The sequence below is a fragment of the Bombus pyrosoma genome, linkage group LG6 (assembly GCF_014825855.1).
Source record: "Bombus pyrosoma isolate SC7728 linkage group LG6, ASM1482585v1, whole genome shotgun sequence".
Lineage (NCBI taxonomy): Eukaryota > Metazoa > Arthropoda > Insecta > Hymenoptera > Apidae > Bombus > Bombus pyrosoma.
In genome coordinates, this window is record NC_057775.1 from 14,884,454 (window position 1) to 14,912,453 (window position 28,000).

The following is a 28,000-nucleotide window of genomic DNA, read 5'->3' on the forward strand; positions in this document are numbered from 1 at the left end:
TTTTCGTTCAATTTTAATGTATTATGTATTATTGTATTATAATTAAATCGTATAGCTATAAAAATTAATGATTTTTACACTATTTATTTTTTATAATGATTAAATGTTTTCATTTAATTAGTGACAATTTATTGTACATGTGGGTTAACATTAAGGATATAAGATAGATGCGCGCATTGTGATTTAAACATACACTGTGCGCGTGGTACACGTTTTCGAATAAAATTTAGACAAGAAAATTTTATTCTCAAAATGGTTCGAAAAAAGATAGATAATCGTGTTCGTGTTTTAATTGAAAATGGTGTTGTTACGGGACATAGAACAATGTTTATTGTTATTGGTGAAAAAGCACGAGATCAGGTTAGTATACATTAAATTTGTAAGTAATAAATATATAAGTGTATAATTAAATTTCTGTTATATATTTATGTTAATTTATGTGTTAATAAATATTAAAAATTTTTAAATTACAATTTTTTATTAGATTGTTTTACTACATCATATGTTATCAAAGACTATTGTAAAAGCTAGACCTTCCGTTCTTTGGTGTTATAAGAAAGATTTAGGCTTTAGCAGTCATAGAAAGAAGCGAATGAAATCCATACAAAAGAAAGTTAGATCAGGAAAATTGGATGTGAATGAAGATGATCCATTTGAATTATTTGTTGTTTCTACTAATATACGATATTGTTATTATCATGAAACACATAAAATATTGGGGAACACATATGGCATGTGTGTTTTACAAGTAAGATTTCCATTTGTTTAAGTTCGACATAAATGATCACTTTAACAGAAAATAATTTTTCTTAGGACTTTGAAGCAATTACACCAAATTTGTTAGCACGAACTATTGAAACTATTGAGGGAGGAGGACTTATTGTATTTCTTTTACAATCAATAAACTCCTTAAAACAATTATATACCATGAATATGGATGTACATAAAAGATTTCGTACAGAAGCACATAAAGTATATCATTAATTTTTATTTTATTAGTTTATAAATAGATTTGTTTAATTTGGACAATAGTTTTAAGTAACCTGTAAACTAATAACATTTTAACTAACTTAAATAACTTCTTAATATTTTTTATCTAATTCTAGGATGTTGTTGGTCGATTTAATGAAAGATTTTTATTATCTCTTGCTTCATGCAAAAGATGTTTAGTTGTTGATGATCACTTGAATGTATTACCATTATCATCACACAATTTAAAGATTGAATCCATAGAAAAACCGACCTCTTCTGAAAATTTATCAGAATTAGATGCATTGAAAGAAAGTTTAAAAGATACACAACCTATTTCTTCTCTTGTTAATTGTTGCAAAACAATTGATCAGGTTTAATACATAAAATAAATAAATATGTATATTTTGGTAAAATATATGATATATAAAATATATTAATATTTTTAGGCAAAAGCACTTCTTAAATTTATCGAATGCATATCAGAAAAAACATTGAGATCTACTGTTTCCTTAACTGCAGCCAGAGGTCGTGGAAAGTCTGCAGCATTAGGTTTAGCTGTTGCTGGTGCCATAACATTTGGTTATTCAAACATCTACATTACAAGTCCAAGTCCAGAAAATTTGAATACGCTATTTGAATTTGTTTTTAAAGGTAAATATTAAAAGGTAATGTCAAATTTAAACATAGTAAAATTTTATTTTATATTTTTAGGATTTGATGCATTAGGATATCAAGAACATCTTGATTATGGACTTGTACAATCTACAAATCCTGAATTTAATAAAGCTACTGTACGTGTAAATGTCTTTCGAGATCATAGGCAAACAATTCAGGTATACTTTTAATATATAAGATCAGTTTGTCAAAATAGTAATGTAAATATAATTAACAAGAAATCTATTTTTCTTAGTACATTCATCCTACTGATGCCCACAAATTAAGTCAAGCTGAATTACTTGTAATTGATGAAGCTGCAGCAATACCTCTTCCCTATGTGAAACTTATGCTTGGTCCTTATTTAATATTTCTTGCATCAACTATTAATGGGTAATTATATCTTATGTTTCAATTATCTTTTTAGTCATGGTTTAATATTTATATACAACTTATACTTATATTTTTAATAGATATGAAGGAACAGGTAGATCTTTATCATTAAAATTATTACAACAACTAAGAAGTCAAACTATAGGCTCAAATAGTCATGAGAAACAACAAAATGAAAAGATTATTATTGGAAGGCAGTTACATGAACTGACTTTAGAGGAATCTATTCGTTATAAACCAGGAGATTCTGTTGAGCAATGGCTGTGCGATTTGTTATGTTTAAATGCTACAACAAATACACCTATATTATCTGGATGCCCACCTCCTGATATGTGCCAGTTATATTACATAAATAGGTAATTAAGTTTTAATTACTATTTTGTATAATGTTTAGTGTTTCATATTATTACATTCTTTTTTTAGAGATACCTTATTTTCTTATCACAAAGCATCTGAATTATTTTTGCAAAGATTGGTAGCTCTTTATGTCGCCTCGCACTATAAGGTAAATATATTCTTTCATTCCTTTAAAGTTTGAAAAGACACAGAATTTCTAATAATGTTTCAGAATAGTCCAAATGATTTACAAATGATGTCTGACGCGCCAGCACATCATTTATTTTGTCTTTTGGGTCCAATAGATTCAAACAAGAAAACGTTACCTGAGGTATTAGTAGTTATTCAAGTAAGTAATATAATACGTATATAATGTAACTTCAATACTTCTGGTAGTCCTAATATTTCTATAATGCGTAGATTTGCTTAGAAGGTGAAGTAAGTAAAAATACTATAAATGATGGACTAGTTCGAGGGCGTAGAGCAGCTGGTGATCTTATACCATGGACTATTGCGCAACAATATCAAGATCAAGATTTTCCGGCATTGGCTGGAGCACGTATTGTCCGCATTGCAACACATCCTGAGTATCAGGGAGTAAGTGTATATCATTATATAAATCAATGAAAGTAATTTGTACTCAATAAATATTTTGATATAGATGGGATATGGTGCTAGAGCATTGGAATTATTGAAACAATATTACGAAATGAAAATACTGAATATTAACGAAACACTGTCAGAAACATGCACAACACAAATATCAAAAGTTCAAGATGAAGAAGTGAATTTGTTAGAAGAAAGATTAGGTAACTGCACAAATTTATTGTACTATATACTAAATATTATATAATTTTAATTTATCCTAGTAATTTTATATTAATTATCTTTTAGAACCTCGAGCTTCTCTTCCACCACTCCTTTTAAAATTAAGCGAAAGACGGCCAGAAAATTTGGATTATATTGGAGTGTCTTTTGGGGTTACTGAACCCCTCTTAAAATTTTGGAAACGAGCTAGTTTTGTACCAGTATATTTAAGGTTAGCACGAATGTTTATTAATATTATTACGTCATATTAAACAAAAGTAAATATTTATTTTTTCTTTCTTTAGGCAAACAACAAATGATATTACAGGTGAACATTCATGTATTATGTTGTACAAAATAAATTCTGAACAAGATGTTAAGTGGCTACAAGCATACTGGAATGACTTTCGTAAACGATTTATAAATTTGTTGTCTATATCATTTAACATGTATTCATCCTCATTGGCTTTAAGTATATTGATTAACAAATCAGTTACATCAGAGATTACAAGTTAGTGCATTTCTAATGATATATTTGCCTTGATGTTTATATTTGTCTCTATAATATATATAATTGTTTTCTTTAGCATTGACGAAAGATATATTAGATATTTATTTCACATCTTACGATCTAAAACGTTTAACCATGTATAGTAATAATATGGCAGACTATCATTTAATAATGGATTTATTGCCATCATTAGCACGTACATACTTTTTAAACATGATGGGTGATACTAATCTATCAGCAGTGCAATCGGTATTTATGATGTTTATAATGTCTCTAATAACATTGAAATAATTGTATCTAAATATAACTTTTTATGATAATAATAACTTTTTATTAATGTTCCTATTTTTATTCTTAGGCAATTTTATTAGGATTAGGCTTGCAACACAAAACTGTTGATAAATTAGCTGAAGAATTAGATTTACCACCAACACAGCTACTTGGTTTATTCAATCGTACAATACGTAAATTTGTACAATGCCTTAATAGAATAGCAGAGAATTTTATTGAAACCACCATGATGAAAATGGAAACTAATAATGAAAAAGTGCAATTGAATCCTATCAATGGACAAAGTTTGTACGATGAATTAGAATCTGCAGCTAAGGTTTGATCATTTTCTTTATAATATCAAATATATTAAAAAATATTTAATATATTTATAATAAAATTTATTATATTATATAAATTTAATTTTAGGAACTAAAAGCAAAACAAAAAGCTGAATTGGAAAAATTGAAAAGAGAAGACTTAGAACAATATGCAATCAAAGGGACAGAAACTGATTGGAATGATGCACTTTCGGGAAAGAAAAGTAAGCATCTTATATCTATAAAAAGTGGAGAGAAGAGAGGAAGAGAAGATGATAATGCTTCAGAAATTCCGAAGAAACAATTTAAGAAAAAAAAAAAACGTTCTTTCAAAACTTAATTGGTGTAAATATATAACCTATAAAATTTAATAAATGATTATATATCATAATATTCATTTATCCTTGCTCTATTTTAATAAAAGATGTATTTTGATATAAAGGAAGATAGTTAAAAAATATCTACATTACTGATTAAACTACAAAATTTTAATCAAAAAAATTATTATCTACTATATATTTTACACATTGGCAAATTAAATTTCTTTCGTGTTGAATAGATCTTGAAAGTAATTTTTGCAATAATTGGGACGTATATGGTTGTTTCTTATTTATCGTTATATTTGAATTTCGTTTTACTGTAATAGGCTGTTTAATCTTAGAAATTTTAGGAACTGTATCTGTTGACTGCAAATTATTCCCAACAACTTCATTTTTACCAACAATTTCTTCCATTGCACTACTTTCTTCTATTATTATGTCATTATTTAATTTTATTTGTTTAAATGGTATTTCTTCGGGTGCATCACCTACAAATATTATTTTATAGAACTTATATATAAAATATATATGAGCATTAAATAATAACTTCTCCATTACAAACAATGAGTTTATTAAAAATTAATATAAATATACCTACTTTCTTCAGAAGCACTTCTGTAATCTGCTACTAAATTAGGTATACTACAAGTAGCAATAGTAAATTTTGGTAATGCAACTAATGTTTCCTCTTCATCAGAAATATAATTATTATTTTCCTTGTAGTCATCTTTAATGTCATTATTAGATTGATCTTCTGTTTGAAAACTTTCATTTCTTAAACTTACTACAAATATTATTCATACAAATATGTTAAAAATGAAAAAAGAATATTAAAATATATATATATAAATTACATGAACACAATAATAGAATGCTCACATGTTCCAGAAAATTGATATACACCCCTGTATTTCTCTTTCAGTTCTATAAAATTATTAGATATCTTGATAGGCTCCTTCTTTATTACTGTTTTTTGATTATTAGAACGTACAAAATTTTTTCTTTTCCGTTTAGTAACCTCTTGTTTCTGTTTAATTATTTCCCCTCTTTGTACCTTTTCCATTTCTTCTGCCTTTCGCAATTCAACATTAGCTTTTGTAGGATATCTCCTACAATATTATTAAATATCATACAAATCATTCTTAATTATTACCAACTTTAAAAATTATTATAACACCTTTTTCGCTCCATTATCCACTTCTCAATCTCTTCTGGAGTTGATACATTCTTTATTTTATGATACAAACCAGTATTATGTTGCATAATAATGTGCTTTTCAATAAGTAATGGATGAGCAGAGAAGGTACATCCATCAATACCACAAAGTTTATGTCCCGTTTTGTGTTCAGAAAGAGCATCTTCTGATGAAAAATCTTTATCACATATTTCACAATAAAATGATTCATCATCCTCTGAACTGGTGTAATTTTCATCTCTTTGATCATATGGTTCTTCATCACTTGGATAAAGATGAGCCTAAAAATGGTTACTTCAAATATTTTTTATACATTGTTCACATTCAAATTCAATGCAAAAATACTTCTTGAGGTACAATTGTTAATGAAAGTAGTAATATGTGAGACTTCGCTGACTTCTTTCAATGTCTGTTTTATAATTAATTCCATGGTTTCATAATTTTTTGTTTTGGTACCATATAATACATGAATATTTACTTGAAACTCAAAGAGTGTTGCATTTTTCAAAATAATTCTTTCGTCTAAGACATGATAAATTTTTAGTTTGAATAATTTAGATATAAAGTTATACACAGAATAATTGCTTACAAAAATGTTTTACATTAATAGATAATGTAAATTATTTCTTAATTGAGATATCTACATTCACATACCTACATTTTCAATATAAAGTTTGTAGAAAAGGATATTAAAAATTAATAGGAATTATTAATGGTACTGTAACATTTATAAGATTATAGAAGTATTTTTTCATAATTATTTGAGTAAAATCAATATTTGATATATGTATATAAGTAACTATAAGAATGTATTACAAATAATGATTATTTGTATGATTATTGTTATATGCAACTATTGCTTACACTTCACATTTTAAAATCTTTTCCAGGGTATTCAGAAATTCACTTATTAAGTTTACATAAGTATTATAAACACACATTTATATCTCATATTTTAAATCAACAATTAACATAGGATAAATTTTGTGTATAGTTACAAAAAAAGATATTTTATGGTTACCACAAATGTATAGCAATAGAAAGTAATGTAATTTGTAAAAAGATGTAAATATTATAGTCCTAAAATATAGAATTAGATTGATAGTATAAAAAGTCCTTCATTAAAACTTTTAAGTAATATAATAAATTCTTATTTTAAATTGTTTTGAAGTAAAAGTATATCTAATATTGTAAATCTAATAATTTTACTTATCACATAATATTAATTAAACAGAGTATATCTTTATTATATGCGATGATGTAATGTGTAATTGATCCAGATTTTAGGAAGATAATACTTTTATAAAAGTTATTTGGTGCATGAAATCTAAAAAGGTCATTTTCATATTTCAGAACGATTATTGAACGCATATTAGAATTTCTTTTGTGGTTTATAGAGTAATTGGGGACACCAGATTTAGAACTTATAGAAATACGATTTATTCTTACAATACGTATCTTAATTACAAATTTATCTTATTCTGAATTTATATTTTGTGGAAGTCATGTATTATTGAAATGAAAATATTCAATACTACGGCACATAATAATGAACAATTACAAAAATTGTCATATCTTGATACAGAGCCACAAGCTATGAAAAAAATACTTAAGCAAATTTTATATTGAATAAAATTTGTATGTCAGAGAATATTTTAACGGTTTCACAAAATTTTCCATTAAGAATGTTATAGCTTGCAGCACTGTACGCTGGCCAAAGAGCAATTAAAGAGCTTTATGATAACAGAATTAACAAAGGCCAGATTTTTATATAGATATTTGGTGTGAAAAAAAGATAGATATTTAATACTTCTAACATGAAAATATATGTATAGGAAATATACAAAATTTTACATTTATATATAAGCATATACTAATGATGTAAGAAAAAAAACAGTTTAATTTTTATAAGTATTACTAAAAATAAAAGAATATTTATTATTCAAATGTTATTCATCATTAAACTCTATTTTCTCAAAGTATTTTAGCATGATAGTTTAACATTACACACTTATATAAATGCTAAAAATGGACTTATATTGCAAAGAAATGATATTTTACAAATGACAAAAGAACGGATAATAATATAAATTTTGTAATTAAAAATGACACAAGTATTTAAACTGCAATGTTCTCAATATACTGCACATTGAAATAAGAAAGAATCAAATCGTTCTGAAGTTTGAAAACAAAATACTTGTGAAAATTTCAACTGTTCAATTGTTTATATGGAGGAGTAGCCTGAAGCTTAAGACTGTGCCTGTTCGCTGGAAGGCTGCATCTCCTCCGTTAGCTCCATTTGCTCTGATAGCTCAGTCGCATTCTCAGTTTTCTGAACACCCTCGGATTCGATCGTATTCTTATCATCTGTTTTTTGACCACCCTGTAATCAAAGCAATTTGTCAACTATGACAGGAGCCAATTAAATGGTGCAAGTAATATTTATCTTGTACATAAATAATATATTAGTAGTATTATTATCAAAATTAAAAATTTTTTATGTAAATTAAATGTAATTTTTTAGGATCTTCTTTTTATAAAAATACTTTTATTATGTTTTATAATTCCAAATATATTATTTTAAATAAAACAATTAATACAAATGAAATAAATAAATGAAATAAATGTATCTACATATATAATTATTATAACGCAATTAAATATTGTCAGCTTGTAAATGACTTGAATATCATAAAAAAATATTTGCAATTAAATATTGTCAGCTTGTAAATGTCTTGAATATCATAAAAAGGTATTTACACTTATAAATTATAACTATAACTGTTCAGCTTGTCTACACATATATAAATCATCTCACAACAAATAAATCTAAATCCTTATATTATATATTATATTAATACCCTTAAATCTTAAGAAATGTTCTAAAAATACTTAGTGCAAATCGCTAAAACAAATGAAGTGGAATTTTATTGTACCTATGATATAGGATACACCAAATACAGTCTTTGATTATTATGTTAATACTCACAAATAGTAGAAGAATACAGAGATATTAATTGCAATGAAAGCATGTACAATTACTTGTTACTTATTTCTACAGGGTGGTCTACCTCTTTTGTCCTCTCATTATAATTAAATATTTATTACATAAGTAATAGTAATAAAGCTATTGTTAAAACTATTAAAAAGAATGTGCTACAAGTTAGTGTATTATACTCATTTTTTACAATAATTACTGATTATTAGGAATGTGCAGAATTGTCTCAAGACTTGGAAACTCAAAAGTCTTGGAATCCCACACAGCCATATAGATTATCAATCCTGTAACTGATATTTCACAAACTTTTTGAATTGTATAAAAGTATATAACAAGTTTAACTTTCTATAGATATGAAACTGTAAATGGTGTTGTATTTTTAATCGTAGTATAATATCTATAAACATTATAGGAAAATGTATAGTACACAAAATATCAAGTTATAAATATATAAAATATTGACTCTTCTTTACTAAAATAATTTAAAATTTATTATGCAGAAAATAAAATGATCAAAATCACAAACTTAGTTACTGTTGTAATTTTTCCTATATTGTAGGGCTACTACTTTATATATAAAAATTACACCTTCTTCTTTTTATATAATTTGTACATAACATATTTTAAATAAAAGATATATGAAATAACTATTAATCAAAAAAGTATAGTTTAATCTCTCTTAATAAATTGTTAGTTATGAAAAGAATATTATTTCATACTATATGTACAAAAATTAAATGGAAAAAATACCTGTTCTGGATGTTTTGCAAGATAATCATTTTTAGCATCTCTGATCATCCTTGTTACTTTGTTCCTTAAATCCTTAAATTCTTCCCATTCTTTTGCATCTTTATTTTTTTTTGCTTTAGCATACAACTTATTTTTCTTTTGTATTTCACTTCGAATTTCATCAGTCATCCATGGTTTCTTTAGTTCTAATTCCTAAATAATTATAATATCTTTTAGTCAGAATTTAAATAACTTCAAAATTTGTATTCTTAATTTCTTTTTATATATATAAGTTATTCTTTATTGTCAATCAATATATTAAATCTTATCAGAAATGTATTATTAGGCAATGAAGAATTTTAATAATTATATCTAGAAATATAAACTTTTCTCCTTCGTGTTTTATAATAACTAATTTTACATTGATTTATAAATCCATTTTATTTAAATACCACAATTTGAAATAAGTGACTTCAAATACAAAAGAAAATTTAGAATAAAAAGTAGATAATTATTTCCTTCATAATACTACTGAGACTAAAACACAAATAAATAAAACATAAATAAATTAATATTTAAATAAGAAAAATAATAATCAATAAATTAAATAAATTCATTGCTCATGCCTTCATTTTCATATAGTTATTACTACATGTTTTGACAAAGTAATAGAATTATTTGCTCAACTCTACAAATATCAAGATGATTAAAAAAATCTATACTTACTTCAAGTTTACTGACTTTTTTTACATTATTCAGTGCTTTGCCTTTTGCATTGCCATTGCCAACTGAAAATCTTGGTCTCATATGAGATAAAATCTGAGGAGGCAATGCTCTTCTGTGCCAAGGCCTCATTAATGGTCCTCTAGGTCCTACACCTCTTAAGCTAATCGGTGGAACCATAGGAGCAATACCTCTGACTCTTGGACCAAACAGTGGCATTGGTCCACTTGGTCGATTTACTCCAACTGGTCGTGGTGGTGGTGGTAATCTTTGTCTTATTGGCCCAAAAACTGGATTCATTGGAGGTGGTGGCATTCTTGGAGGTAAACCAGGAGGTGGAAGTCTACCACCAAATCTAGGAGGTGGTGGAGGTCGTATACCAGCGGGTGGGACTCTTGGCCCTAGCAGGGGTCCTCGATTTAAAGGACTCATTGTTATTTTTTTTTATGTGGATCTTTTTCAATCACTTTTACAATTTTAAGTAGTAAATGATTGATATACTGTCGAATGCGAAACGTTATTTACGAGGTTAAGACTCTAACTTCACACACTGTTTGTACGAGAAATACGTAATATATGTCAATATTATGCACTTCTCGGTATTATCGTAATTAATTTTTATTGCAAAACCAATCGCGGTATTAGTTGTAGTCGAGAAAATTGTAAAAACATTACGAACTTGTACGCAAATAAACCTTTTATACGGCAAATAGCAATCAGTGCCGATGAGCTTGCTCTCAGTAGTCATGAACAACAAACTTTAAGATGTATAAATCGATTTAAAATTCCGGTATCTGAAAGTAAAAGATATTAGAAAATTGATCTGAAATATTTTGTACAATTTGAAAATTTGATATTGTATAATTAATACTTATTTTTCTATCTGATTATTTTACTAATTATTCCCTTATTTTTACATTCCCTTCTCAATAGAATTATATTTCCTTATTTTATACTGCCATCTTCAGTGTAAATAGTATCTATACTATACTAGAAGAAAAATAAACAAATAATACTTATTTCATAATTAACTTATAATTTATATATTATTGAATTTAGAAAAAATACGATACATATAATTTATTTCATTTTTCTATATAATAATTTTATCATTTTCATTTTTCAATTCAAATAATTTTCTTAGTAGTACAACTTTTTAATCAATTCAATTTTTAGCCAATCGATTAAAATACATTATAAATAAATTATATAAAAAACTATATTTTCTTTTTTACATAAAGAGATAGTATATGCAAATATCAATCATTAAAGTATGGCTTTTACATTTAGTTATTTACATTCACTTGAAATAGCTATATTATACGATGAAACTAAGCCTTAAGAAATTTAGAGATAATTCATACGTTTAAAAATGTGTATAGATAACAAATTTTTATATTTAAAAAAGTTTTTTTATCGTACATTAATGTGTATATCCGCCTATAAGCAAGGATAATTTTAAAGGCGCAAGTTAACACGTTATTTATCTGATTGGTGTATTTCCGATTTATAAGAGACATGCTCTTCTCATTGGTCTATTTGAGCAACGCTTTTAACGTATCGCCAGCTGTTGAAGTTACGTTTGTTTGAAATCAAACGGCAACTGAAGTTTGTTGGGTTGCTTAGAGCTTCGAAATTTTATCTGCCATGTATGGACGGTAAATACTCTTAATTGTAACAAGAAGAGGGCATGCATAGTGTTTAAAAAGTAATAATAATTTAGAAAAGGAGAAGAATCGATTTATATATAAAAGATTGGGTGTAAAATTGGAACTAAATAATGGCCACGATTCGAGTACACGAGGATCAAGAAAATCGAATTAGCGATGTTCGTCGCGGCAAAGAAAATATTTCCGTGCCCCTTCAAAGTCAAACATTGCAACCAACAAAACGTGCAGTTTTAGGTGTTCTTCACAATAATTGTAATCGTAATACGAAACCAGTATGTATACATTTCGTAATCTTTCCTCCCGCGTTTTTCTACACTGGAAAACTCGATATTTATTATTTTTATAGTACACACTAATCAAACTATAGAAAGTGATTTTTGAAGTTGTACAACATTTTTATGACTTTAAAATCATTTATTATCAATGTTAATAGTGAAATATATAATTATATTCGTTTGACTTTGTGTAGGAAATATACAAGGATGAAAAGTATCCAAAAACAAAAGCTGTTATACCTACACAGTTTGAACCTTTTAAAATTTATGATGAGAAAAAGGAGGAAGTTACATTTAAAATCTATGAAGATAAGTTAGAAGAAGAAACTTCTGTTGCACTTAGAGATACAAAGGATAAGAAAGAAATAAAAGAGAAGGAAGATGTGAAACCAGAAAGAGAGAAGCCAAGGTTAGAAGTGAATCCTATGACTGTCTCAAATTTACCAACATTTTATAATGCTATTGAAGATATAAATAAAAAGAAAGAAAATGATGTCATTTTTTCACAAGGCAGTCCAATGTCTTTAGAAAAATCAATTTCTTATTTGTCTTCCTCAAAGAAAAACCATCAAAAACGAAGAAAGTCTATTAAAGAATTGAGAATGAATTTTTTTGATGTAGATGAATATAGAGCTGATATATATAATTATTTACGTGCTGCAGAAGTATGTATTTACCTAAAAAATTTTTTTCTATATATTTTTCTAATAATTTTCTAATAAAATATTTTATTTTAGACACAGCATAGACCAAAACCAGGCTATATGAAGAAACAACCTGATATAACATATTCAATGAGATCGATATTAGTGGATTGGCTCGTAGAAGTTGCGGAAGAGTATCGGTTACAGACTGAAACACTTTATTTAGCTGTTTCATATATAGATCGCTTTTTATCATACATGAGCGTTGTAAGAGCAAAATTACAACTTGTAGGTACAGCAGCTATGTTTATTGCTGCGTAAGTTTCATTTATCTATATATCTATTTAATTAATTATATCTAATCTTTAGTTTTTCAAAAAATAATGTTATACTAATAATTTAGAAAATACGAAGAGATTTATCCACCTGATGTAGGCGAATTTGTATATATCACAGATGACACATATACGAAAAAACAAGTATTACGTATGGAGCATTTAATATTGAGGGTTTTATCTTTTGATCTAACTGTTCCAACACCACTTACCTTCCTTATGGAATATTGTATTAGTAATAACCTTTCTGAAAAAATTAAATTTTTAGCAATGGTAAATACATTACATATATTTCCTCATTGTGTTCTCAATACGATATTTTAATTTTCGTACAAAATTTTATAGTATCTCTGTGAATTATCAATGCTTGAGGGGGATCCATATCTCCAATTTTTACCTAGTCATTTAGCTGCATCTGCAATTGCACTTGCACGGCATACATTGTTAGAAGAGATGTGGCCACATGAGTTAGAATTATCGTCAGGGTATAGCTTAAAGGATCTTAAAGAATGCATTTTGTGTTTGAATAAAACCTTTTGCAATGCATTAAATATTCTACAACAAGCCATCCAAGAAAAATACAAAAGCAGCAAGTAAGTTTAGATATTTAATATTCAAAGTAATTCTTTTCTTTTTATCCTTTAAATCAATGATTTTATCATTATGTCTAATATATTTTTATTTAGATATGGACATGTAGCATTATTATTACCACGATGTATTGATAATGTTACACTGAGCTCTGAAGATGAAGAAGAAAATGCCTAATAGGCATTACACAAAAATAGAAAAATCTAAAAATCTATACATATTTGGAGATAACGAACCTCCCGTTGTAAATCCCGTGTTTTGAAAGACAAGGAGGGGATTAGGGCAAGACTGAGCTATTCTTTCACAAATGAAATGAACGAGTTACTTCTATTAACATATGGTCACTATGTTTAGCCTAGACAAGCATTTTGACTTTATTTTTCATATCCCACCACCACCTATACGTTTTATAGGTTGTAGGTAAATTTTAATAACTGTTTTTAGAGCTCCGTCATTATATTAACGAATGAAGCTCTAAATTATGTTATTTAGGAATTTGTATTTTTATATGCATTTTTTAGACGATTGTTAACAGAACACTTGCTCTACATACATGATATCTAAATTTTGTTGCCAGTGATCTGTCATAAAATAATAGGAAGTGTAAGAAACAATAACTGTATTTATTATTCACATTGTACTAAAAATATACATCATTGTGATGGAAACGCGTCTATGTATTAAAATGATTACAACATTCGTCTATTTTTAGGATTCTGACATAGCTATTTATTTACGATCTTTTATGATGTAACCAAAAAAATTAATGTTATTAATCACTTTTCTTCATCTATTTTTAAAAAATATATTGTACATACATTTCATAGATCATGCTATTTTAAAAACATTTCTGTTTATACATATACGTACATTTACAGATAAATTTTCAGTTTAAAACATATACGAATGTTCATATGGATACTTTCGTTAAATATTAAAAATATATATTATATTTTATGCATGATCTCTGAGCAAAACAAAAGTATTCAAGTGTTTGATACACTATGCGTGTCTATAATGTTCATATTAAAAAGGGATATACACATAATTTTGTTTTTTGTTGTATTTCGATCATAATATTGAATGTTTTAATAATAATATTTACGATATATATAAAGATACATCTCATACGATAGTTGTGTAATGTTTTTAAAAAGATATGACGAAATCAAATTGTTATGATAAATTATATACTTTGAAAGCAAATTAAGCAGGAAGTCAATAGTTAAATAACAATATTCAATGTTAAAACGTTTAGACAATTTTAAACAAGAAACTTTGAAATAGGTGTTTCAGTAGAATATTGTTTTCATATGCTATGACAAGAAGAATTAGGTTATTACTAATATTATTCATAAAATAAACAATGTTATTAATTTTACATATTATGACATGTGTTTTTTTAAATACATAAAACATTTGAATATTAGAGATATTCTCTTCATATTACTGATGTTGGTAGTACTGATTTCTCTTGCTTTGCCATTATATTCAATTGTGCGCATGTGTGCGTTGTGCTCTAAACTAGTATTGACGTTGACAATTTGCAGTTGATATTTAATAGAAATCTAACGAAAAGACAGTTGTGGGAGTTTCCCGAGATAAAAATTACACATTCCATAATATTATTGAGGTATAATATTTGATTCAACATTTTCTTACGTTTATTATTAAATAAATATTCTCATTTTATTTCGCATATTATACTCAGTATTTTCGATGTTTTATACAATTTAATCATATCTTAAATGAATAAATACATGCTTTTAGGTTACTTTTATTTATGTTTTTTGATGGATAAACAAATTTACTTATAGGATTTTAATTTAACCTATAAAATGAGTAATATATATTACAAAATGAAATTGAAATAAATGAAAGTGAAAAATATTAATATAATAGTAAGTAGATAATATAACAGTAACAGTAATATATATTTGTCTCCTATAAAATTGATTGACTGAAAGTTAAACAATAAGTGTATGAGAATTTTGTATAAAATAAAAGTTTATATTCATAGGGGTTTTTTTATATTTAAAAATATTAATACAAAGTTTGTCAATTTGTTTGATATTTTTATTAGACAAAATGGATATGGCATTTGGTGACAACTTTGTCAATGAGCAAGAAGTAGATCCAGTGGCGGAATTTGTAGCAAGAGAACAGGATCAGTTGGCAGGGCTTGAAAATGAAATTCCACCAGTTGCTATCTCTGCTCCTACAATGGCATCTAATATAGATGGTAGTTAAATTCAATATATGTATAAGTAGAAAAAAAGTTATCATTTTATTGTCTTTTGTAATATTTGATTTGATATCGACAAAATGTTTCATTTTTATACTATATATTAATATATGCATAATGAAACAAATCACTATAAATTACAAATATATTTTTATTTGGGTAATTCTAATTAATTATCCCAAACTTTGGAAATTTAAGTTGGTCCAGGTGGTGATGCTGAAGGTAGTTTTGAAATAATAGATGCAATTGGACAACCTTCTGAAACACAAGCACCTCCAGTAATAGGTAAACTATATTTTATTGCTTTTTTATTAAATCATTTATAACTTATTATGGGATGTTATATTTTTAAAAATATTTTCAGAAACTGCTCCCAAGCCTCCACCTGTAAAGGAAGAACCTGAAAAAATACGAAAATGGAGAGAAGAACAAAAAACTAGACTAGAGGAAAAAGGTAAATATCTTCTTTTAGCTAGATTCCATTATATAACATTCATAATTTTAATATTTAATTATTGTTATATGTAATTTATTTAGATGCAGAAGAAGAGAAGAAAAAGGAAGAGTGGAAAGAAGCTGCAAGAAAAGAATTAGAAGAATGGTATAAACATCATGCAGAAGCTATTAGTAAAACAAAAACTACAAACAGGTAATATTTAAAATTGCCTTTCCTCCCTCTTTTAATTTATTTAATTTTGTTTTATTTTATATATTTTCAATATGTTTTTTATAAATATAACTTTTAATCGCATATCTGTAGATGCAATTAAAAGTCTTATTCTGTATAAAATTATAAATATTTTATTTAAAATATGTACTACATACAATTATATTATTTTCATTCTGCTTCTTAGGGAATCTGCCAAGTAAGTTATACTATATTTTTTTGCATGTATAATTGCATTGCATTGCTGTATAATATAGCTTGCTTATTCACTTTATAAAGCAACTTGCAGAATGGTATCGGAAATATTTTCATATATGTTAGCTGCTTTTTTTGTAATAATTCGTATATTTTGTGCTTGATGCAATTATACTTGAGATCTCATTGTTTCAAATCGTATCATATGTAAGCCACACATTTATTGACTTTAATTACATTAGAAATTATCATAAAGATACATATTAAAACATTATAATATTTTATAATTTTTATATCGTTATATTTTGACATAAATGTTACAATAATTAAATTTTAACAATTTCATTATCAACTATATTAAAATGTTTCAAACGTATAAATACTATAGGAATTATTCATTTCTATATTGTATGTATACATTTAATATAACATCAAATTACCATATCTCTTATGGTAATTTAAAGTATGGTAAAGTTACCTAACTTGTTTATCTAAGAACAGATACAAAAATATAAACGTTTCCTCTTTATTTACGATTTTCAATTTCATAGATAGAATTATATGAAATATTTGTATTAATTTTCGTTACGTAGATTATAACTTTCGTGACACATTTTATCAAAAACAAAAAGCATACTTTCATGTGAATAAAAATTATAGAAAAAATTTTGAATTTGCGTCGCTGCACACATTATATGTAAGAAACGAAAATAAAATTATTTAATACATATACTGCAATGTCATTAGTGCATTTAATGTTCGAGTATTGTCGCATTTAAGTTTTTATACGTTGTAACTTATGTAATATAATGGATTTATCTCTAGGAACGCAGAAAAACAATTTGTAGCAGAAGCTGATGAAGTGGAACCAGGAACTGAATGGGAACGCATTGCAAAACTTTGCGACTTTAATCCCAAATCTTCCCGCACTTCAAAAGATGTTTCTCGAATGCGTTCAATTATTTTGCAATTGAAGCAAACTCCACCAGCTCCAGTCAGTCTTTGATTAAATTAATAATTTGGTATGGATTATAGATATACGCATATATATATATACACACACACACACACACACATATATATACACACATATATGTATGTATAAATATACTATGAAACAAAAGAAAAGTGTATGCTGCAAGTTATAATAATATCATTTGAAAAAAAGATCATATATGGTCTGTTAAGAAAAAATGTAATATTATTGTGAATAAAGATTACTGATAGCAAGTACGTGCATAAATATTAAATTTAAAAAATTAAATGTGTAACGTAATTACTAATGTTGTTATATATAAAGATATAAATAATAACGCCCTTACATATATAAATTTAACGATAAATGGTAGTTTACAAAACAATATATCAAATTTTCATAAATTATTTTAATCATATATAAAATTTTATGAAAATATATCGCTTTTTAATACACTTAAAATAAGTTTTGAAGTATATTAATGTTATTTAACAAATAACTCTTATTGTGCGTAATATAAAAATTTTTTATAGTTTTAGTTTTTACATTGTTTAACATCTTGATATCTCACACATTTAAAAATTCATAATCAATTTTCTTCTAATTCCCTTTATGCTATTTTTTCTGGAAATAACAACAAATTAGATTGTATTAATAACTAATATCTATGTAATTAGAAAAATAACAAATTATAATTTGTATTATATTATTGTAAAAAATATAATATTAGTTACTTCTTACAAGTATAGAAAGATAAAAGATCGATACCTATGTAAATCACGCTTCATAGCAAGTTGCATGTCATGTTGCCAACGATATATGTTTGGATATGTAATGGAATTAAGTGATGTTGATACTGCATTATAAACAGCATGATCTAACTTTGTTGGCACTGGACTATAAAATAATAAATAACGGAAATATATATGTATAGCAATTATAATGTGTTTATATAAAAATAGTTATTTTGCTAAAAAAAGAAAAATTTATTTTCATGTGATATTTTACCCTTCCAGAAATGTCCCATGACCTTCTTCTGCATTTTGCATTTCATCATCTGAATTATCTACCGTTAATTTTGGTGATGATGGCGGTGTAAAAAATTCTAGTTCGTCTAAAAAAAAAAATAAAACGTCATATTTATAGATACTTTTTGTTGCATACTTTAATGTAAATTTTGATTATAAAGCATTCTAGACTTACCTACATTATTTTGTTCTTCACCATTTGATGTAAGCAATGACCATGATTGTAATTTATTACATAAGTAATCTATTTCATCAATTTGCGATTTCGTTTGTGAATTTTCATTTGAATTAATTAGGTTCTCATTTGATGTCTGTGAAAAAATTATGTAAGAAGTATAATAATTTTTAATGGATGTTAAAAATTCAATGAATATTTGTTGTACCTGGTTATGGTGAAGTAACTGATTCTGAAATTTATGTTCTAAATATTTTTCAAGTTTTATTAAACCCTCCTTAGTACGAAAATCTGCAAAATCGTTTAAAAATAGCCAATATTCCTTCCACGATACTTGGTACTCTTCTGCCAAGTCTCTAAAAATTAAATTGGATTGCCATTCTCTTCTTTAATCTTTAATAATTATGATACATCTTAAAATTTACTATGAAATATACCTTCCAACTCGTTCAAGTCCCTTTTCTGCATCTTGTAATCTTAAAGCTAAATTATTAGTGGGGCTATCTATATCATTAGATTCATCATCAGTTTTTTTAATAGGAGTCATACGAAGACGGGGTGGCGTTTTCCACTTTTTTCTAAATTCTAATGCCCGAGATTTTGTCATTGGTCCAGCAAACGCACGTACTTCTAAACGTGGACTAATTGGATCGGTATTTAAAGTCTACAAAAATATTATCCACATAAAATATTATAGATATACAATATAAATTGAAATATTGTAACATACCAAAAGATTAGTAGGAGAAAAAGGTTCCCCAATCACAGGTTGTAATGTATTATCATCTGATCTTAATACAGGTACATAATACTGATCTTCTAATAGCAAACGTATTTCTTTTTTTAATCCTTCATCTTCTTGACACGTTCTAGTACAAATTATCTGTAATATTAATACAAACTAAGTTAAGATATATTATAGAGTGGTAATTACAAAAATATGTACAAAATAATAAAAGATTATAAATTAAAGGCAATAATAGAAAAGTTTTAAATATTTTATTACGTACATCTATTGGTAGTTGTTTATATTTATTTGGTAATGTCTTTATACAACATGGATATGAAACAAGAATTCGAACTACATTTTTTAAACCAAATTTGACTGCAAAGTGTAATGGAGTTTCATTTAATCCCTTGTCAGGTGTGTTTAAATATAAATCTAACATAATTTGTGCACGATCCACATAACTCTTGCATTCATCACCATAAAGTAACTTTATGAAGTCTGTGTTTCCAACAGTGTTTAATATTAACTCACACATATCAGGTCTGTCTGCCCTAACTGCAATATGTAATGCATTATAACGGCATCCTTCCTATAATAAGTAATAATGAAAAAATATAGCATAATATATGCATATTAGATAATTTATATCTTTCTTAAACATGATTATAAATTATAAACTTACTTGCAGAATTGCAGGTGTATCTCCACTACCAATTAAGTATCGCGGATTTCCCCATACTGTAGTTTTTACAGCATATAAATCTCCATCTTTAATTAATTTTTTAAAACATATCAGATCTTGAGATCGTGGAGCTTTAAAATTATTTGATTTTTCTTCTACTACAGGTACAGTTGCACTTATTAAGGTACTATTCACATAATGTGATTTTTCAAAGCCAGTTTGAGCATACTCTTCAGCTTCTGATCGTTTTTTAAATGATTTCAGACGACCAGTTTTAAATTCTTTAATTATTTTTAAAGCTTCTGCTTTGTCTTGATAAACTCGAATATTTTCTATAATAATTAAATGTGAATTATTTACTTCATTCAAATAATAGTTGCAATATTATACAAAAATAACAAAATAACTCTTTATTTTTATATATTTACCTTTAATACTGTTCTCTATTGAAGAATCAATGTTTTCTTCAGGTATATATACTGCATGATAAATTATTTCATTTGATACATTGGAATTTCCATGAATCCCATGTAATGTTTGTACGTTTTCATCCATTGTATTCAACTTTATTTTTCTCTTAAATTATTTTAAGTCATATAGTCATTTGTTGGTTATATCGTTATATCTCACATACGAAAATGTCAAAAAACATACACTGAAACTGGAACTGCTTAAATTTAATGTGATATTTATAATTCGGTATGCAATATCTTTTGTCTTTTCTCTTCTCTCTTTTTTTTCTAATCGGAAAATTTCATATACTATTAATGTCTTCTTCCTTTGTAATACGCAGTTTGTTTAAAAATCTTTGTTATAATTTTTAACAGTTAGTTAAAATTTATATGGTTTTTAAATATCAAATAATCAGTACTAATTTTGAAATTTATTTTTATAAAGTATTCCATTTAATATATACAAAGTTATGATAAAATACACCAAGCATTTTTTATTAAACATAAATTTTCAAGAAACAAAATAGGAAACATATATGGTATGCCAAGTAAATTCAAGGTTAAACTTAATTTTCAAGATAATATACAATTAAGCCGTAATTTAAGAAGCGTTTACATTAAAAATGCTATATTTATGAAATCAATATAATTCATAATATAAAGTATAACTTTCTTAAGCAAAATAGAAAATGCTTAAAAACCGTATCAATTCATAATCAACTGTTATTTACAAAACGAACCAATCCTAGATAAAGTCTAAATAGTTGACCAATTAGATCAAATCATATAAGCTGATTATGTTTAGTAGTACAAGATAAAATAAATTTTTATTTGTAATATTTTGACTATTTATTTTTAAATAATACTAAAATTTACTTAAATATAAATCTATTAACACCATTTGTTTAATACATACATTGATTAATAGCATTCATGAGAGAAATTTCCTCTTTGATAATAATCATTTTCAAATCCATATTTTTCATTGATTACCAAAACAAACTAGGAGGTATCTGATTATGATTGTACAGTTTCATAACATAAAATTCCATAAGTCATTTAACTATTAATAAGAAATATTGGGTTGGCAACTAAGTGATTGCAGATTTTGCCATTAGGTGGTATTGACAAAATCAGCAATTACTTAGTTACCAACCCAATATATTCTCTCATATTATAATAATTCTTATATTATCATATCTATATATTAAAATTAGTATTGTTATATTATTATAATATTCTTATAATAAATATAATATTCTCTTATACCATAGACTTTATTCAGATCAATTATTTGTTATATTTATTAGATTAATACAAATAAAGATTCTATTTTTGTCAATCAAATTCTATATTTATACGTAAAAATCGAAAAATTGCTAATAATTGCTTGACATAAATGCAATATTTAAAAAAATATATGAGGAGAAAGAATGTTTTATATAAAAAAGGACATTAATTGTCATTTTAGCAAATTTTACTTACATTAAATAATCATAATACGATTTGTCAAACATTATTTATTAAATGAAGCATGAACGCATTTTAAGGCAGTCATATTGTTGGGAAAACACGTGCACCTGTAGAAATATGTATTACGCATTGAATGAGTTTAAGAACGCTGAGTGGGCGGAGCTATCACCACACCATTGGGATGTGATTAAAATCGACCAATCAGGAACTTGGCAAGTATTTACAAACCGTACGTCATCAAATGTGTATTATCTCTCTGGCTGTTTGTAACATCATGTATTTTTTTTTTCAATCGTATTCAAGATTAGACTCAAGAGTTTCGGGAGACTATTGTTGCTGCTGCAAAGGACTACTAATAGTTGAAACGTGGACGTCGTGCGAAGTACGTCGTTCATACTGTCTTTCTTTATGTGCGATGTTCATAGTGCCGAAGAAAGGGAATCAGTATTTTTTATTTATCATATGATTATTCTTGACAATCGATCTAAACGAATTAACAATAAACGACATAAAGTATAAGAGAATTCCGAAATGAATTTATCGTTTGCTGGTTGCGGTTTCCTTGGTATTTACCATGTTGGTGTAGCAGTGTGCTTTAAGAAATACGCTCCACATTTACTTTTGGATAAGATTAGTGGTGCATCGGCTGGTGCTATCGCTGCTTGTTGTCTTCTTTGTGACTTGCCCCTCGGTAAGTGAACTCCTTTGTTTATATATATCTACCAGATATATATTATCTTAAATAATTAGTTTTTTTCAATGTTATGTTTCGATTTATTGACTCTCTGATATTACACGATCTTACGTTTTGTATCCATTGCGCGCATGTTAAACAAATTGTCCCGGTGGCTCCGGTGATTTCACGCTGTAATTAAACCGTAAATATCTTTACTTACTCTTTTAATATAAAATATGACAATGTTGCAACTTAATATATACTTAAGGCCATGTTTATGTGCTGTTAATGTAAAAAAATATAGCTGCCAAAATTGACTTTTATCAGTTTTTATATTTCTTAAATAAATCTTAAATAACGATTATACATTTTAACATTTTTCAAGCACCATTACTAATTTGTTATATAGCCCATATAAATGATTTTCTTTTTGCTTATGTGAATAAATGATATAAAATATATAAAATGTAATTATTGTAATTATATTTTAAAATTTCAAAATGCCTATTTCACTATATATAGCTAAATATAATTTATTTTACTTTTACTTGTCTCTATATTACATTTCCTATTGTTTATAAAATTTCAAAATTATTGATAGAAGCTGTCTGAACTTGGTAATGCTGGAAATGAATCTCATAATTAGGTCAAGCATAGAATAAGCAAATTGGAAGTAGTAACAAGAACACTTATCAAATGTTTTTCTTTGTAGTAAGCCTGAGAATAAATATATAATATAATGGAAGCAATTATAACAGACATATTGGCATTAGTTATTGCGCATTACTGAAAATTTTTTATTGTAATAAAAACTTATCACTTTGTGTGAAAGAAAAGTATTTTTTATTTTAGTAAATCTCACAATGGTAAAATATTTTATCAAATATTTTTAAGCTAGAATATAAAAGTAATTTCATTTAATCTTTTAATCAAAACATTGCAATAAATTTCTATATATTCAAAAAATTTGAAAATAATCGTTTGAAAAACTATATAAATGTTGTTAAAAAGTACTCTCTGGTGATTTTAAATATAAATGGGGAATAAATATGTAAACGCACAGAATATTTCTTAATCCTTTCGTATACATATATCCGCTTATAAATTTACTGTTGTGTTTACATCCTATCTTGTAGTACAGTACCATGGCCAACTAGAAATTCGATGCTTCCATAATACATAACATTTCGTAATAATAATAAATAACTGATAACTCATAGTTAAATATTTACGATTAGTATTACATAGTTCTTAAAACATCTTAAATAATAAGAACAACAAACATGGTACGAATAAAATGTATTATAATTTTATATATCCTTTGGAAATGTTTTGTAATAAGTATCTATTACGTGGAATATTTTTCATAGACGACACGGGTACAAATATGTTTTACATTAAGCATATATACGTCTTATGACATATACGTAATATACATAAAATGCTAATATATATGCACGAAAGATTTGTATGAAATATCCAATGTTAAAATGGAGAAAGATTAATTTGGTTCACACACATATTATATAGTTTACGTCTTATATGTTTACATCTTTAATTTCAAAAATATATCAGTTATTTGATTAAATTTCATTTTCTTCAATGTACATCATATTTATTTACCAAATTAACAATATCGCCTGATATCTTTTTGGCGTCATTACTTCCGTATAACTCTATATAGAATTATTAAATACATATAGCGATAACAGATTAAAGACATACTTATACATATACAAATCAGTCTCGATATTAATAAGTTAATATTAAATCGCAAAAAGATAGATGGTATTTTCCTATTGTTTCGAAACGATGATTCAAATATGTATGTTACAATATTATTGTATACTATTGCTATGTATGTAACAATCAGTCTTATCAAATTCCATTGTTAATGTGCTTCTTTAACAAATGAATCCAACATTTTAGAAAAAATTATTTATTCATATTTTGGATTTTCCCAATATAGCATTAAATATTATTTTGACTGCAATATATTATTTTTAATTAAAGTAATATTTAATGTTCATTCATATGTATTTAAAGAATCAGTATTAAATAACTCGATCATATTGAAAATATTAATTAAGTCAATCACAATTTATATATATATATGCTCGTGATTTTAATGTATGATAATTTTATTACTGATACTTGTGCGTGACAGCATTCTATAATCATGTGCATAATCTATGACGTAAACGTTTTCACAATGTTATCCTACCGAAAAGACACATTTAATGTCGTTTCCAGATTAATGCAACTACTACATAACATGTATATTAAATATATATCAATACGTTTGTAATAAGCGATAAGTGATGCAGCTATGAAGCATTTAAAACAATATACATACATATCCTGAAAACGAAACATGTTCGACAGCTAGTGCATAATACATATTTAACACTTCAGATACAGAGAAATAATGAAATATTGATTCGTATACCTAGAAGAGTATAGCTATAGAGTAAATTAAGAAATGATTGTAATTCTGTACTATTTGTAATAGGTATACTACTTTTTCAATATTTTTATATGAATATGTAATGTGGAGTTTTATTCATCTATGGAAAATTTGGAGGCGTGACAATGCATAGAATATACGAAAATATGCAAAACGTAGTACTTATTATAATCTTTATTAAGAAAAACAACTATGTACTTCAGTCCCATTTTTGTACGATATTCATAAAATATGAATTTGCATAAATATCCATAGTCTAATAATATGTAATTGTACCTAAGTATTTATGTATTAAGGTTATTATTGAAAAAAATTAGTACATCCATTCAACTTATATAACTACATACTTTAAGATGCATATTTGTTGCACGTGTTATGTAAACTGTAACATGTCTTTATAAATCGAAAGATGCATATTTACTATATTTGTTATATAAACTGTAATATATCATTCATATTTAGAAAAAAAATGGACATTTTTAAATTAACTGTAAGAAATATAAACGCGTGGTATGCAAACAGCTCGATAATATCAATTATTTCCATTATTCAGGATTTTTGTTATCGCGAAAAAAATGGTTAAAGTCTAATTAATATCAGCAAATACAGACCAGTAATTTGATATGAGGATTGAACGCGGCTGGTAATCTAAAACTGCGTCGAAGTTTAAAAAAACAATGACCTATTATTCTTGTTCTTTTTTATGCTGAGATAATCGATATGTCGATAATATATCTCGATAAATTTTTTATGAAGAAACATCAAGACATTTATTCTAAAACGAATAAAGAATGTTTTTCTTTAAAGAATAACATCTTTTATTTAAAAAGATTATTGTAGTTCCTCTCATTAAAAATGCCAATTATCAAAGTGTCGTGATTTAAGTGTTCTAATCAGAAAATAAACTATTTCCTTCTATGCATGCAACATGTTAAGCAAACAAAGGAATGTTTGTTTTTGTAGAAAGGCAATGCCAATTCATACGATAAAAGATAAGGCTATATATATGAATACATAAGAATTGACCACTCTCTTTTACAAGATAATGTTAATCCACGGAATTCGTGAAATTGATGCGGCTGCATCTATTTTCATTAATCACGCAAAATTATATTTATGTTATAAAATACCGAATTATCTTTTATATTATGATCTCTCTCACAATCTCTCTTTCATGTTACGATGTTAGAGATTTTAACCAGATAGTTTGTAGTAAGAAATCGCTCCAAGTTTTATATTGTGGATCAGCAGCTTAAAGAATTTGTTTTTCTTCGTATAGGGGTACTTAAGGACCCTATCCAGCATTGCCAGAGGGTATTTTTTAGTATTGCAAGAAGGTAGGTTTTATAATCGTGTAATAAATCGTTTTCCTTTCTATCATTCCATAACTTTAATGCACTTTACAATTTATTCAAGAAGAACATTTGGTAAATTGTTTTTTTAGCAGTATTTTGAATATTTATCATGTAGATGCTTCCTTTTTGGTAGCTTTCCAGAGTGAATAGTTCATGTCTTCATTGGGTGATAATTTCATTATGTATTCGTGAAATTCTATATTTTTCTTTTTTATTGTTTGATTTCCATTTTACAATTTGTCCAGTGGGACATATCTTGTAAATACATAGCATGTGGATGGTTACCCCCAGCGGGGTACCATCTTCGCGTTTGTTAGGTTATATCCTTTGTGAGATCCGCTGGGTGTTTCCTTTTCAGTCTTCTTTCTATGTTTGATGCGTTGATCGTTTTCGCAGCCAGCCGGTTCGGGTGTGTTGCTATTCCTTCGCTGTACCTTTCCGCGCATCTGGTAATCTCCTCCTTGACCGTTAGTATTTTCAAGTCCTTCCGAATGTCCTCGTTTCTAACGTACCATGGGGCGTTTACTATTCTAAGAATTTTTGCTTGTAATGTCTCTATTTTGTTTATATGGCTCTTTGCTGCTGTCCCCCATAGTGGTATTCTGTATGTCCAGATTGGTTTTATAATTGTTTTGTATATTTTTAGTTTATTTTCTATGCTTAGTTTGGATTTTCGACTTGTTAGCCAATGCATTTGTCTTCTTGTTGTCTGTATTTTGTCTATTATTGATTTAATATGCTGTTTCCATGTGAGTTGTGTATCTATGTGGAGCCCTAGGTATTTGACTTGTCTTGTTTGTGTTATGTGCGTGCCGTTCAGTAGAATGTTTGATGGCGTCTGTTTTCGCAATGTGAATGTAATATGGTGGCATTTGTTGGGGTTTGCTTTTATTTGTTTAACTTTCAGCCACTTTTGTATTTTTGTCATGTGTTCTTGTAGTAATGTGACTGCTGTTTCTGGGTTAGTGTGCCTGACTAGTACAGCTGTATCGTCCGCGAATGTCAGTATTTTGCTATTGGTAGTTGTTGGTATGTTGGCCGTGTATAATGTGTATAGTATTAGTCCTAGGACGCTTCCTTGCAGAACCCCTGCCTTGATGTTTTTAACTTCAGAATATTTTTTTTTTTTTTTTTTT

At 26.6% G+C, this 28,000-nt stretch overlaps 6 protein-coding genes across 12 annotated transcripts in view; 4 read left to right on the top strand and 2 right to left on the bottom strand.

The window, feature by feature from the left end:
- The first annotated feature begins 145 nt into the window (after positions 1-145).
- On the top strand, positions 146-4,656 carry LOC122568717 (RNA cytidine acetyltransferase). The gene is made up of 17 exons (XM_043728797.1): positions 146-360; positions 485-748; positions 814-972; positions 1,107-1,343; positions 1,419-1,623; positions 1,684-1,805; positions 1,883-2,019; positions 2,100-2,375; positions 2,443-2,524; positions 2,588-2,704; positions 2,776-2,952; positions 3,017-3,164; positions 3,250-3,394; positions 3,468-3,673; positions 3,750-3,922; positions 4,032-4,280; positions 4,373-4,656. The coding sequence occupies exons 1-17, from the start codon at positions 253-255 to the stop codon at positions 4,601-4,603; spliced, it is 3,036 nt and encodes a 1,011-aa protein (XP_043584732.1). The 5' UTR covers positions 146-252; the 3' UTR covers positions 4,604-4,656.
- Positions 4,657-4,751: 95 nt separating this feature from the next.
- Positions 4,752-11,035, bottom strand: LOC122568720 (nuclear fragile X mental retardation-interacting protein 1-like). Its single transcript, XM_043728802.1, has 6 exons — positions 10,232-11,035; positions 9,527-9,718; positions 5,761-6,059; positions 5,463-5,692; positions 5,182-5,367; positions 4,752-5,071 (listed from the first exon to the last, which is right to left on the bottom strand). The coding sequence occupies exons 1-6, from the start codon at positions 10,658-10,660 to the stop codon at positions 4,752-4,754; spliced, it is 1,656 nt and encodes a 551-aa protein (XP_043584737.1). The 5' UTR covers positions 10,661-11,035.
- A 764-nt stretch (positions 11,036-11,799) lies between these two features.
- Positions 11,800-15,376, top strand: LOC122568721 (cyclin-A2). Of its 2 annotated transcripts, XR_006317185.1 has the most exons (7): positions 11,800-12,170; positions 12,368-12,838; positions 12,911-13,134; positions 13,221-13,425; positions 13,498-13,745; positions 13,839-15,078; positions 15,174-15,376. XR_006317185.1 is itself a non-coding variant. In XM_043728803.1 (6 exons), exons 1-6 carry the CDS (start codon positions 12,009-12,011, stop codon positions 13,918-13,920), a joined length of 1,392 nt encoding a protein of 463 aa, XP_043584738.1. In that variant the 5' UTR covers positions 11,800-12,008; the 3' UTR covers positions 13,921-15,376. The 2 variants fall into 2 exon arrangements, 1 of the variants encoding a protein (XP_043584738.1); XM_043728803.1 differs by having other exon boundaries at positions 13,839-15,376.
- On the top strand, positions 15,236-18,083 carry LOC122568723 (clathrin light chain). Of its 3 annotated transcripts, none has more exons than XM_043728808.1 (7): positions 15,236-15,376; positions 15,827-15,985; positions 16,187-16,273; positions 16,353-16,442; positions 16,526-16,637; positions 16,843-16,854; positions 17,676-18,083. In XM_043728808.1, exons 2-7 carry the CDS (start codon positions 15,832-15,834, stop codon positions 17,854-17,856), a joined length of 636 nt encoding a protein of 211 aa, XP_043584743.1. In that variant the 5' UTR covers positions 15,236-15,376; positions 15,827-15,831; the 3' UTR covers positions 17,857-18,083. The 3 variants fall into 3 exon arrangements, with proteins under 3 accessions (XP_043584743.1, XP_043584745.1, XP_043584744.1); XM_043728809.1 differs by lacking the exon at positions 15,236-15,376 and adding an exon at positions 15,532-15,644; XM_043728810.1 differs by lacking the exon at positions 16,843-16,854.
- A 251-nt stretch (positions 18,084-18,334) lies between these two features.
- On the bottom strand, positions 18,335-21,745 carry LOC122568719 (ankyrin repeat and LEM domain-containing protein 2 homolog). Its single transcript, XM_043728800.1, has 10 exons — positions 20,870-21,745; positions 20,442-20,773; positions 20,040-20,348; positions 19,760-19,912; positions 19,467-19,693; positions 19,238-19,385; positions 19,030-19,165; positions 18,835-18,940; positions 18,595-18,723; positions 18,335-18,450 (listed from the first exon to the last, which is right to left on the bottom strand). Exons 1-10 carry the CDS (start codon positions 20,994-20,996, stop codon positions 18,402-18,404), a joined length of 1,716 nt encoding a protein of 571 aa, XP_043584735.1. The 5' UTR covers positions 20,997-21,745; the 3' UTR covers positions 18,335-18,401.
- Positions 21,746-22,696: 951 nt separating this feature from the next.
- The window catches only part of LOC122568718 (1-acylglycerol-3-phosphate O-acyltransferase Pnpla3), a 16,432-nt gene continuing 11,128 nt past the window's right edge, over positions 22,697-28,000 (top strand). For 2 of the 4 annotated variants that reach the window (XR_006317184.1, XR_006317183.1), the window contains exon 1: positions 22,697-23,057. Coding sequence is in view for 2 of the 4 variants with exons in the window: in XM_043728798.1 (XP_043584733.1) it covers positions 22,898-23,057 (160 nt within the window). In the remaining 2 variants the exon portion in view is untranslated. The remainder of the gene's footprint in view (positions 23,058-28,000) is intronic. The other 2 variants (XM_043728798.1, XM_043728799.1) reach the window with 2 other exon arrangements.